At 46.2% G+C, this 13432-nt stretch overlaps 1 protein-coding gene across 7 annotated transcripts in view; it reads right to left on the minus strand.

Annotated features, from left to right (window-relative positions):
• Positions 1-7498: 7498 nt before the first annotated feature.
• The window catches only part of ZNF236 (zinc finger protein 236), a 156212-nt gene continuing 150278 nt past the window's right edge, over positions 7499-13432 (minus strand). For all 7 annotated transcript variants that reach the window (XM_021673529.2, XM_021673528.2, XM_012465427.3 and 4 more), the window contains one exon: positions 7499-10009. In XM_021673529.2, coding sequence (XP_021529204.2) covers positions 9885-10009 — 125 coding nt within the window. In that variant the 3' untranslated portion in view covers positions 7499-9884. The remainder of the gene's footprint in view (positions 10010-13432) is intronic.

Here is a 13432-nt window from a genome sequence, read left to right on the forward strand (position 1 = left end):
GAGGACCCCAGGGTGGGGAGCTTGGGAATATGACTACATTCATTGCGATAGCAGGAAAAACTGCTGAGGCTGGAGGCATGGCCGCCTGAGTGCCTGGCAGGCATGGCAGGCAGAAAGCCCACGCCCACCTGTCTTGGCTGGAGTTCCCTGCCCAGACCCCCTCCAACCGAGGAACTTGGAAAATCATGCAAAGATAGTTAACATTTTGAAACTTGTATTCTTTTACTTGGCAAATGTATCTTAATGGAACATACGTGGAAAATGCATTAAAAGGCAAACCAAGCGTACATCATAAGCTAGCATGTACCATGACAGCACAATACTCAGGTGAATATTTGGGAACAGAGCCAGGGGGCTTGTGTGCTCACTGAACACCTGCCTGCAGTGGCCTGCCCTGCCCACTTTCTCCTGAAGGTGACTGGAAATTAACTTACCTGGCTGAGAGCCAAGTGGGAGGCTGCTGGAGCCCCACCCTCGTGGACGCAGAGGCCCAGCCACACCGCCCACACAGGCTGTAAGGACCTTCCCCATCTCCCCACCACACCCGCAGGCTGTAAGGACCTTCCCCATCCCCCCACCCCCACCCCCTCCCCCGCAGGCTGTAAGGACCTTCCCCATCTCCCCACCACACCCGCAGGCTGTAAGGACCTTCCCCATCCCCCCACCCCCACCCCCTCCCCCGCAGGCTGTAAGGACCTTCCCCATCCCTTCCCCATCCCCCCCACCCCCCACCCCCTCCCCCGCAGGCTGTAAGGACCTTCCCCATCTCCCCACCACACCCGCAGGCTGTAAGGACCTTCCCCATACCCCCCACCCGCCACCCCGCCCCCGCAGGCTGTAAGGACCTTCCCCATCCCCCCACCCCCACCCCCTCCCCCGCAGGCTGTAAGGACCTTCCTATCCCCCCCACCCCCCATCCCACCCCACAGGCTGTAAGGACCTTCCCCATCCCTTCCCTATCCCCCCCACCCCCCACCCCACCCCCGCCCCCGCGCAGGCTGTAAGGACCTTCCCCATCCCCCTCACCCCCCACCCCGCCCCCGCAGGCTGTAAGGACCTTCCCCATCCCCTCCCCATCCCCCTCCACCCCCCACCCCTCCCCCCGCACAGGCTGTAAGGACCTTCCCCATCCCCTCCCCATCCCCTCCACCCCCCCACCTCCGCGCAGGCTGTAAGGACCATGGTCAGTAGAGGCTAGAGGAGCCATGAGGGTCCGTGGAGCTGGACATAGAAACACAGTGATCACTCTTCCATCTGCACAGCTGTGCCACTCCGCGCTGGCCGCCCATCTGGAGGGGCAGGGAGCGTGCATGGAATTGACAGAGCAGCCTCCGAGCGTGGAGCGTAAAGTTCCCGGCACAGAAAAACGAAATGTCTACGGAGGGCTGGCGAGGAGGAGGCAGTGGAGAAGCGAACGGGCAGCGGCTGGTTTAGCCCAGGAGACGCTGTGGTGAATGACCGTGGCTGGAACGGGAACTATCAATTGGAATCGGGATTATGTGAGAGGAAAGACTAGGGACTGAGGGAGAAACTGTGAAACGGTGAGTGAGTTCCCTCTGAGCAACTTTTACAGAACAGAGCAGAGTCATGGGTTAACTTGGGGAGTGTGTTAGTCGGCTCAGGACGCCACAAGAGAATACTACACACTGGGTGGCTTAAGCCACAGACAGTTACTTCCTCAGTTCTAGAGGCGGCAAGTCAAGATCAAGGTGCTGGTCTCTGGCGAGGCCTCCCCTTTGACCGCAGACGGCCACCTTCCTGCTGTGTCCAGACCTTGGGTGTCTCTTGTTATCTAAGGACACCATTCTTACTGGATTAGAGCCCTGCCCTTATGCCCTCATTTAACCTGAATTCCCTCCCTAAAGGCCCTATCTCCAAATGCAGTCACATTGGGAGTTAGAGCTTCAAAAAATATACATTTTGGAAGGACACGATTCTGTCCATAATAGAAATTTATTTTTCCTCATGCAACAAATATTTTCTAAGCCACCATTTGGCAAGACGTTAGAATTAAATCCAAGACTCTGCAGTCCTCTTACCTCTTTGCCAAAAAAGACACTCTGAGGTGAATGAAGCAGGTTGGCACGTGTCTCTATTGTGATTCCTCTATTGTAAATAGTAGCTGGTCACTGAGATCCTAAACGAGGTGATAGGAAGGCAAAGGCTGGCCCAGCAGCACAGATGGGGCTGTGCGGCGTGTTAACCACTACAGCCCTCTCCAGCGCAAGACGCCGACTGCACCGGCCGCAGAAGTAAAATGAATGGTCTGGTTTTATAGAAGATTTCAACCTGCGCTCTCATCCACCTTCCAGGCAACTCCGGCCTCGTCTCAGAGAGGCAGGCCAGGGCTCCCCATTCTCCAGCCTCTTACCTCGACTTCCCACCACCAGGAAATGGCTTGTTTATCTGGCTTCGGAATCTTACAGACTCCTAGAGCTTGCTAATAGGCTGAGACTCCAGAGCATCCATAAAACGGTGACTCCTTCCACTGCCTCCCACACCAGCCAGGGCGCCTCTACCTCTCAGCTAAGTTATCGCTTCTGATTTAAAGTTCATGTGAAAACCAGAAATGATCCTGAGTTAAATCTACCTTCCAATATGGTGGCCAGGCTGTTAGCTCACCAGGGGTCAGCAGCCTGCCTGCCTTGAACAGGTTGTGGCAAAAGCCCTTAGGATCATGCCCCTGCCACACACGCTGGGCAGCTTTCAGGTCTCCTGGGAGACAGTTTCATCTACAATACCAGGCTGTGGCCAGTGTGGTGCATAGAAGACACCATCACTCAGACATGGACAGTGCGTGAGGGGTCTGTGGAGGCCTGCACATGGAGAGGTCTCAGATCTTTCCTTACAGCTTTAAACTGCTTTTAAAAAAAAAAAAACAGGCCAGGCGTGGTGGCTCACATCTGTAATCCCAGCGCTTTGGGAGGCTGAGGGGGGCAGATGACCTGAGGTCAGCAGTTCAAGACCAGCCTGGCCAACATAGTGAAACCCCGTCTGTACTAAAAATACAAAATTAGCCGGGTGTGGTGGCGCGCACCTGTAGTCCCAGCTACTTGGTAGGCTGAGGCAGGAGAATCACTCGAATCCAGGAGGTGGAAGTTGCAGCGAGCCGGGATTATGCCACTGCCATTGCCCTTCAGCCTGGGCAACAGAGCAAGACCCTGTCTCAAAAAAAAAAAAAGGACAAAGACTTTGCATTACTAACGTTGACAAAGGTGACTGAAAGGTAACTGGAAACAATGTTCATGGAGAAGAGCCGGCAGTGGCTCACACCTGGACTTGCAGCTGCTCGGGAGGTGAAGGCCGGGGTGTGGGAATCACCCGTAGCCAGGACGTTGAGACCAGCCTGGGCAACATAGCAAGACCCCGTCTCTAACAAAATAATGAAAATTAGCCGGGTGTAGCGTGTGCATCTGTAGTCCCAGCTATTCGGCAGGCTGAGGCGGGAAGATCACTGAGACCAGGAGGTCGAGGCTGCAGTGAGCCATGATTGCACCTGCACTCCAGCCTGGAGACAAAGTGAGACCCTACCTCAAAAATAAAAGGAGCATCTGGTGGCACACTGGCCACCTGTTGTCCATCACCACCTAGAACTACTAAAAAACTGGCTAACAGCAAAGTGAGCTGTTTCATGTTAAATGTAAGAATATCTTTCTTACTGAGCTTGGTTACCAAAGTAACCAACGATCTCTTTGTTCTAATTACTAAAATAGTAACATCAACTCTCTTCATTGGCCCAGAATAATAACACTGGGAAGCATCTGTTAATTGGTAGAAGGGGTGTGTGAGGCATCTCCATGGGTGTGCCCGGTGACATCTGTCATTCTTTCTGTAGGGCCTTACGGGACTGAATGTTTCAAAGGTGCCAGGTCACAAGAGAAGGTCCTCAGTGATGGGGGCAGCACTGTGGGTGGTGTGGAATATCAGTAACATTTATTTACAACTTCATGCATATCCTAAGCTGAGCCAGGTCTGTCCCCAGGCCTCCAGTGAGCTGACCAGTGTCATCAGCCGTGAAGCATTCCAGGTTCTCCCACTTTCCTTCCAGGACAGCCTCCCAGCAGCCAGAAGACGCAGGCTCCTGGGTGACAAAAGGGATTTTACTCACAGTAACGGGGTAGCCAGACAGCATTTGTTTGGACATTTGAGCCCCCATCCCCCAAAGCTCCACATAAACTGGGCCAGGGGTTGCCTGCACAGTGGGTGGTGTGCTGGGGGAGGGGCTGAGCTTGGGGAGAGGAATTTCAGCTGCTCAGGAGGCCAAGGCAGCGGGATCACTGGAAATTCGCCTACCCAGCCTTTGGTACGAAGGGCGACAGTGTCTTGATTACAGCAAGCAAGCATCCCTTCGTGCTGGAGAAAGAGGCCATCTCCATCTCCCCCGGCTGTGCTCTGTGCAAACAGCCCAACAAGAGCATCTGGAGAAGACAAACAGAAATGCCAGGGGCCCATGCAGAGTGACTCCCAATGCCACGTAGCCGGTTAACTGAGAATCGAAGTAGAAGGCAGAGCTGAAAAGAAAGTCAATCAACTCACCCAGGGACGAGGAGCCAGGCCTAGAGAATGTGACTGGCTGGCCCAGGGACAGGCAGCGCCAGAGGCAGAGCTCGTCTGAGTGGGGGCCCAGGCCGCCTCCCTCCCGGCATGCGAGCGCACAGCACACTTACAGGTGCAAGCCTTTGCTTGTGCTAAGGAAGGGCACTCTATTCACTCGCACAGGGAGCCCAGCCTCTGGGTAAAACTCGCCTGGTAAAGCGCTGCCAGTAGTTGAGACAATCCATCGTAGTGGGAACACACTTCGTATAATTTGATAGTTAAAAAAAGAGCCCTTCCCTCACCCACTCTATTTCAAAATCTGTCAGAGCAATATGGCTCCTACAAGCAAAGAAACAAGCAGAAACAACAGTAAAGCAATTTCCTACCATTCCTTCTTGGCCACATTCAGGAAGTCACTATCACTTTAACTTTTTCAGTCCAAAAATGTCTGGAGTCCCTACTCAGTGCCAGGAATAAGGTGATCCAAGAAAAAATATATCATTAATTTATTTCAACAGGACGATGACTCTCTCAAACTTCTTTAAGTTTGGAAATGTCAGGCACAGTAAAATAGATTAATGTTTATTTTAAAAGAACCCGATGATATAAAGTAACTCCATGGGTGCTCCGGGAAGTCCAGGATCTGGCACATCTCAGTAACAGACACACGGATATTATGATGGATGTGCATTTCACTTCAGCTCACTCTTCAACACCTTTCAAACCAGAGAGAAAGCAGAGAGGAGGAGCAGGGGACGTCCTCCCGGATTTAATGCCCTGGCGTGAACCGATGGTCAATTCAGCACTGCCCTCTGCGTTGAGCCATGCCAAGCATCACCCAGAGGAAGTGTCCATCTTTAAATAGTTATAACTCACCCAGAACCCAAATGAGTATACAGGAGCTTTAAAATAATACAGAAACTATTTTTATTATTTTTAAAGCCAGCACAATGGCTTTCGGCATCACTATCCATTTCTAATACAAAACCAGATTAAATAAATACCATCCAATGTATAAATAGACCATGAAACAATTGTGAAGATAAAAAGATAATTCTTCCGTAAATAAAAAAAAAATAACTTTTAAAAATTTTCTTTAGTGGTGAATCAAGAATGAATTCCTATGCCACTTTAGAATCTGTCAATTATGATACAAACCTCGATTGAATACAAAAGTCTTCATGCTGTAAAAAGTGTTACACATAAAAAGATTAAATAGAAAAATCTCTCCTGACTGCCTATTGCTCCTGCCATTTATACTAATCTTCCTATTTTAGTGCCTTCGTTGTCAGTCATCCGTATAAGGAACTGCCATGGTCTCTGTTAGGGCGGGTGAGTGTGTGCTCATCCGTGCACGGGAGTCTGAGGAGGGAATCAGTTCAGAGAGGGCGAGCCCCCCATCCCCAGGACAAAGAACACGTCTCTCTAGGCATGTGTGAGCATCTCACCCACACAAAGCTCTGTGGCTCACACTTTCTCCACAGTGAAGAAGATGCCAGCTCAGTGGCCTTTGCCATATGATCTTTTCATTGGAATACGGTAAAGATGTAGAGACCCTAAGTAGAGATACGACATTAAATTGGGTTATGTATGGAGGCACTTTTGAAATTTTATTCTAAAAGATCCGAAGTACCCACATTACACGAACACAGATTAAGTGACACAGAGAGAACTCTTCCTTCAGAAGTAACAGTTGCATAAGCTCACCTCTGCCTCACTTACTTCCTGTGCAGTAGGTCTTGGTAAAGGGATAAATTCGCAATGATCAACCCTTGCTTTAACTTCTTTTAGTGGGGGAAGGGAAAGATACTAATTTTGAAATAAGCTTCAGAAAAAAATGTAAGAAGCAGGCATGAGATAGACTTAGAAATATTAACTAGAAAGCAGTTCTATGTATCTTACAAATTTCCTTTAAAAATGTTACATACATAAATCTTGAAATTAATGTACATGCCAAACTATTTTATCTTGAATATTATCAAAATAAATCTGTGTGGTCATTTCATGTTAAAATGTGTATCCTAACGAGTTACAAATATTCTTCTAAAAAGAGGAAAACCCACAGCAAGAACAGAAATCCACTCCTACTTTAAAAAATCTTGTACCTGTGTGAACACATGCGTTTCTTGTAATAAATGTGACATAAGAGTTCAAAGGAAGACACAGAACACTAGCTATAATTTCAAAATTCAAGTTTCCTTAAAAAGTCACACGGGGGAGTAGAAAGTATGCACGAGGGAACATTCCCTGGTTAAGTGCTGGACAAGCACAGATGTTCCACGTCCCACCAGAAGAACAGAGCAAGATGAGGGCAGCGTTTGATGAGCCTCCCCTGACCTGGCTGCAAGCTGGCAGAGGCCGTGTCACAGGATTTCTTCTATTTAGATAATTTCTAAGCACCTCAAGTTTTTAAAAGGGGCAAAAGTAGAGCTTGGTGGGGGTGGGGTGGCATCGGAATCTGCATTTTTGAAAGAAGGTCTTTCTTTTCATCTGCTGCCGTGCCATGGAAACACAGCCACTGGGACTCCACACACGCTGCGTGCCTCCTGCTTCCTCAATGCCTGCAACTCAGCTTCACGTTCGGTATCTTTGCAGAGGCATTTCATTCTTTCAGCTTACGTGCTTCACGGTTACCTGAGCACAAAAGCAGGATCAAGACACTTAGGAACTTTCGAAAGGCTCCTAAATGACTGGGTGCTGTGGAACACAGCAGCAAACGAGAGGGCACAGGAGCAGCTGTGGCATAGGCCCGGGGTACTCAGTGTCGCGGAGCCACACCCTGATTTTTAAAGTCTGACGCCTTTCCAGGGGACATTCTGGGGGTAAGCTCCTCCAAACTTCACAGAGGTGAAGGAAAATACCACTGAAGTTCACTCTTAAAAATATCTGAACTTGAAATTAACTTACATGCCAAACTATTTTATCTTAAATATTTTCGAACAAAAAAAATTAATCACACATCCTAACTTCATTTTTTATTTATAGTTATTCCAAAGCAGATATGCTATGATGAGATAGTTCTAAAAATACAGTTCTTTATCCTCGAAACCCTGGTTATACGTGAGGCTAGAAATCTCCTTTCTAGAATTTTTAAAACAACCAGTAAAGTATAAAGATCAACCTGTACCCCACATAGATTCAAGTAAAATTATGTCTTTTCAAAACCTTATATTTTCAAGGAATGTTCTGCAAAAAATCATCTTTTATAATTAGGAAGTAAATCAAAATAATACATAAAATGTCTTATGTTTGCCTGCTAATAAATTCAGAAAAGACACAAAATTGAATTATTGATATTTTCTTTTTCTTTAACCAAAATAAAAGTTGGCTCTAGATTCACCTGTTAAGGCCTTAAATAGTTAATTAACCAATGCAATTCACCAAACTACGCTTTCTATACAATTAGGAATTAAACAACCCCTTTTAGAGCTGTCCTGAGATGACATTTGATGCTAAAATCCAAATAAATAACCCAGCAAGAACAAAAATTTTAAATTCCAGTAATTTAAACTTTGTGGATATTTGTTCACCAAAATTAATCAACATTTCTAAAATATTTCAATACAAAATTATAAAATAAAAAGTGCATTAAAAGCAGAACCTTTAAAACTCTAGCACAATTACAATTATTCTGAATATGCCAACTACAGCCAGGTTCACACACAGACATTCAAGGAAGGAAACCTCGGGACTGGTAAGAAGTCCAGTATCACAGAATAAGTCAAATAAGGCTTTTCTTTTTCTTAAAAAAATATACAATAGACAAAGCAGTTTGGAAAAGAAGTAATATTATTTAACAATTTTCTGACTTAAATATTTTCACATAACAAAAGTTTTCATATCACCATCAATATTACTTATATACATACGCCAAAAGTGAACAACAACAAAAATCAAAAGATGCTCTTTCAAAATAACAGTAAAATGTCTATTTCTTTAGGAATCTGAAATGAGCTCCTCTCTTAATATACAAAGTCCATACAATATTTATAATAAAACTACTCTCTTCTGAAACCAAGGAGGCAATGAGAGAAAATAAAGGCAATTATTTTTCAGGAAAAAAAATAAAACCCAGCTTTATATTACAATGAAAAAGATATCCATTTATTAATAAAATGAATACAATACTGATCTGAAGTGCTCGTGGGGAGGTGAAACTCAGATGCTCTTTCTGCAATTAGGACTAGTACTTATATTTACAAAATATACTGTTCAGCCACACAGAGGCCCATATATCTGTCTATGTACATATGTATTTATATATAGAACATATAAATAATCTCAAAGGAAAAATCAACATGAAGTAAAGAACCTTCCATCTTTGGAATGCTGTAGGAATGGCGTGCACGCACTCTGCCCAGCACGGGTGGGATTTGGTTTGGGACATGTTTAATGTGGCACCATTGACGATACTGAAGAATTCCCTGAAATCAAAAATACATCTGTTTATGCACAAAGAGAAAGTCATGGGGTTTTTATGGATTCTTAGCCATAAGCTACAAATATGCTTCTTATTTGTTGAGGTGGACAGGGCCACGGTTACCTGTTCCTAGCAGACAATTCTGTGATTTCCTACTTGCAATGTATGGCTTGTGCTTCTGTGATGATCTAACCCCTGTACCTGATCATAGATTGATGCAATAAATGTGTCACCAGCCCATGTGGACAGTTGAATCCTTATTTGTGGGTCAGGTTTACTCAAGTCCCTGTGTTGACACCCCAGATACTGCATTCTTGTAACTAATGATTAAATATTTGTCATGGAGAGAGAATTGGTCCAGCCATCTCTCAAGGTATCAGTTATATTAACTTACGGTAGACTAAAAAGAGTCAATGTTTACTAATTTTCAAAATGCACAGAGAAAAGAGTGGAAAAAACTTCCCTGTGTGTTGGAACATTTTCTTCTGAACTTCATGCACCAATCTTACACTTGCTTTGTAAGCTATGCTTCTCATAACCAGAAGCATGAAGGAAAATCTTACATACGTTTGCCATGTTAGCTTTTTTGTCTCTGCTAATACAAAGAAATCACACTACAATGATAGTAAGACTCAGTTAATTGCTTTGTGGACTAGATGCACTGGCCACGGAGGAGACTGAGAAGGAAACTGCCCACCGTAGTACCTGAGTTCAGTGATTTGTAGACGAGAGAACAACGCGGTGACACTTTTCCCAGTTTTTTTCCTATAAGTCTCTGAAAGACAATGATTCTTCAGATAATTTTATAGCTAAAAAACTATTGTGGTAACGTTTTTAACACTTGAAGCTTTAAAACAGATTCCAAGTGCTTTGTTCTTCACAAAATGTAACTTCAGAAATGTTCTGAAAGGTGTACTTGCGACTCGCATCAGAAGACGTGGGTGAGGGTCTGCCACTCACCCGCGGCCTCCTGCACCACCTCCTCCAGGTGGAGGGTCCGGCTCAGCTCCTCCCCGTCCTGCTCCGGGTGACCTGCAGGCTCCTGCAGAGCTCCTGTCAGGTGGACAAAGAAAACACAAGTAGGCTCAGACCTTCCAGAGTATGAAATGACTCCCATGTAAATAAAGACTTCTCGGTAAACAGACACAAGACATTTCCAAAGTGATTTGCTTTGCATTCCAATGGAAAAAGAATAATTTGAGCTGCAGGTGAAATAACTGTCATTAGTAATTAGTGTTATGTGAATACGAGCACATACAGAGCACTAGTGATATGAGTGCACTCCCATGACGGCTATATTAACACAGCATCAGCAATGAGCAATTAATAACCAACATGCATGATTTTTCTAATAGGAAGGAAAGCAGGAAGCACTACAGTGTAGACGTGAAAGAGAAAAATTACTCCTTTTTCCTTCCTCAAAAACTCCCCACAATATAGTGTTCTGCCCTTGGGTTCCCTACACATCTAAATCTCAGCCACTGAACAGTGAAAGATGTCGAGCTCCCTTCACAAAGTACAGCACCTCAAACAACCAAAGAACACGGCAAGTCTCACGGATCACACCACCACCTCCAACAACCAAATCACAGATCTCACACATTGCACCGCCTCCAACAACCAAATCACAGATCTCGCACACCGCACCGCCTCCAACAACCAAATCACAGATCTCGCACACCGCACCGCCTCCAACAACCAAATCACAGATCTCGCACACCGCACCGCCTCCAACAACCAAATCACAGATCTCGCACACCGCACCGCCTCCAACAACCAAATCACAGATCTCGCACACCGCACCGCCTCCAACAACCAAATCACAGATCTCGCACACCACACCGCCTCCAACAACCAAATCACAGATCTCACACATCGCACGACCTCCAACAACGAAATCACAGATTTCACACATCACACCACCTCCAACAACCAAATCACAGATCTCACACATCGCACCACCTCCAACAACGAAATCACAGATCTCACACAACACACCGCCTCCAACAACCAAATCACAGATCTCACACGTCGCACCGCCTCCAACAACCAAATCACAGATCTCACACGTCGCACCGCCTCCAACAACCAAATCACAGATCTCACACGTCGCACCGCCTCCAACAACCAAATCACAGATCTCACACGTCGCACCGCCTCCAACAACCAAATCACAGATCTCACACATCGCACGACCTCCAACAACGAAATCACAGATTTCACACATCACACCACCTCCAACAACCAAATCACAGATCTCACACATCGCACCACCTCCAACAACGAAATCACAGATCTCACACAACACACCGCCTCCAACAACCAAATCACAGATCTCACACGTCGCACCGCCTCCAACAACCAAATCACAGATCTCACACGTCGCACCGCCTCCAACAACCAAATCACAGATCTCACACGTCGCACCGCCTCCAACAACCAAATCACAGATCTCACACGTCGCACCGCCTCCAACAACCAAATCACAGATCTCACACGTCGCACCGCCTCCAACAACCAAATCACAGATCTCACACGTCGCACCGCCTCCAACAACCAAATCACAGATCTCACACATCGCACCACTTCCAACAACCAAATCACAGATCTCACACATCGCACGACCTCCAACAAGGAAATCACAGATCTCACACATCACACCACTTCCAACAACCAAATCACAGATCTCACACATCGCACGACCTCCAACAAGGAAATCACAGATCTCACACATCACACCACTTCCAACAACCAAATCACAGATCTCACACATCGCACCGCCTCCAACAACCAAATCACAGATCTCACACATCGCACCACCTCCAACAACGAAATCACAGATCTCACACATCACACCGCCTCCAACAACCAAATCACAGATCTCACATATCGCACCACTTCCAACAACAAAATCACGGATCTCACACAACACACCACCTCCAACAATGAAATCACAGGTCTCACACATCACAGCACTTCCAACAACCAAATCACAGATCTCACACAACCCATCACTTCCAATAACCAAATCACATATCTCACATAACACACCACTTCCAACAACCAAATCACATATCTCAGGGCACACCACCTCCAACAACCAAATCACAGATCTCACAGATCACACCACCTTCAACAACCAAATCACAAATCGCACAGATTATATCACTTTCAACAAATCACAGATCTCACACATCACACCACCTCCAACAACCAAATCACAGATCTCACAGATCACACCGCTTCCAACAACCAAATCACAGATCTCACACGTCACACCGCTTCCAACAACCAAATCACAGATCTCACACGTCGCACCGCCTCCAACCACCAAATCACAGATCTCACACATCGCACCACTTTCAACAACCAAATCACAGATCTCACGCATCGCACGACCTCCAATAATGAAATCACAGATCTCACACAACACAGCACCTCCAACAACGAAATCACAGATCTCACACATCACACCACTTCCAACAACCAAATCACAGATCTCACACATCGCACCGCCTCCAACAACCAAATCACAGATCTCACACAACACAGCACCTCCAACAATGAAATCACAGATCTCACACATCACACCACTTCCAACAACCAAATCACAGATCTCACACATCGCACCACCTCCAACAACCAAATCACAGATCTCACACAACACACCACCTCCAACAATGAAATCACAGGTCTCACACATCACACCACTTCCAACAACCAAATCACAGATCTCACACATCGCACCGCCTCCAACAACCAAATCACAGATCTCACACAACACAGCACCTCCAACAATGAAATCACAGATCTCACACATCACACCACTTCCAACAACCAAATCACAGATCTCACACATCGCACCGCCTCCAACAACCAAATCACAGATCTCACACAACACACCACCTCCAACAACGAAATCACAGGTCTCACACATCACACCACTTCCAACAACCAAATCACAGATCTCATGCATCGCACGACCTCCAACAATGAAATCACAGATCTCACACAACACAGCACCTCCAACAATGAAATCACAGATCTCACACATCACACCACTTCCAACAACCAAATCACAGATCTCACACGTCGCACCGCCTCCAACAACCAAATCACAGATCTCACACATTGCACCACCTCCAACAACGAAATCACAGATCTCACACAACATACCACCTCCAACAATGAAATCACAGGTCTCACACATCACACCACTTCCAACAACCAAATCACAGATCTCACACATCGCACCGCCTCCAACAACCAAATCACAGATCTCACACATCACACCACCTCCAACAACCAAATCACAGATCTCACAGATCACACCACTCCCAACAACCAAATCACAGATCTCACATCACACCACCTCCAACAACCAAATCACAGATCTCAGAGATCACACAACCTCCAACAACAAATCATATATCTCAGAGCACACCACCTCCAAAAACCAAATTACAAATCTCACAG

Source organism: Aotus nancymaae, unplaced genomic scaffold, assembly GCF_030222135.1.
Source record: "Aotus nancymaae isolate 86718 unplaced genomic scaffold, 86718_ANA_hifiasm-v0.15.2.pri h1tg000020l, whole genome shotgun sequence".
Taxonomy (NCBI): Eukaryota; Metazoa; Chordata; class Mammalia; order Primates; family Aotidae; genus Aotus; species Aotus nancymaae.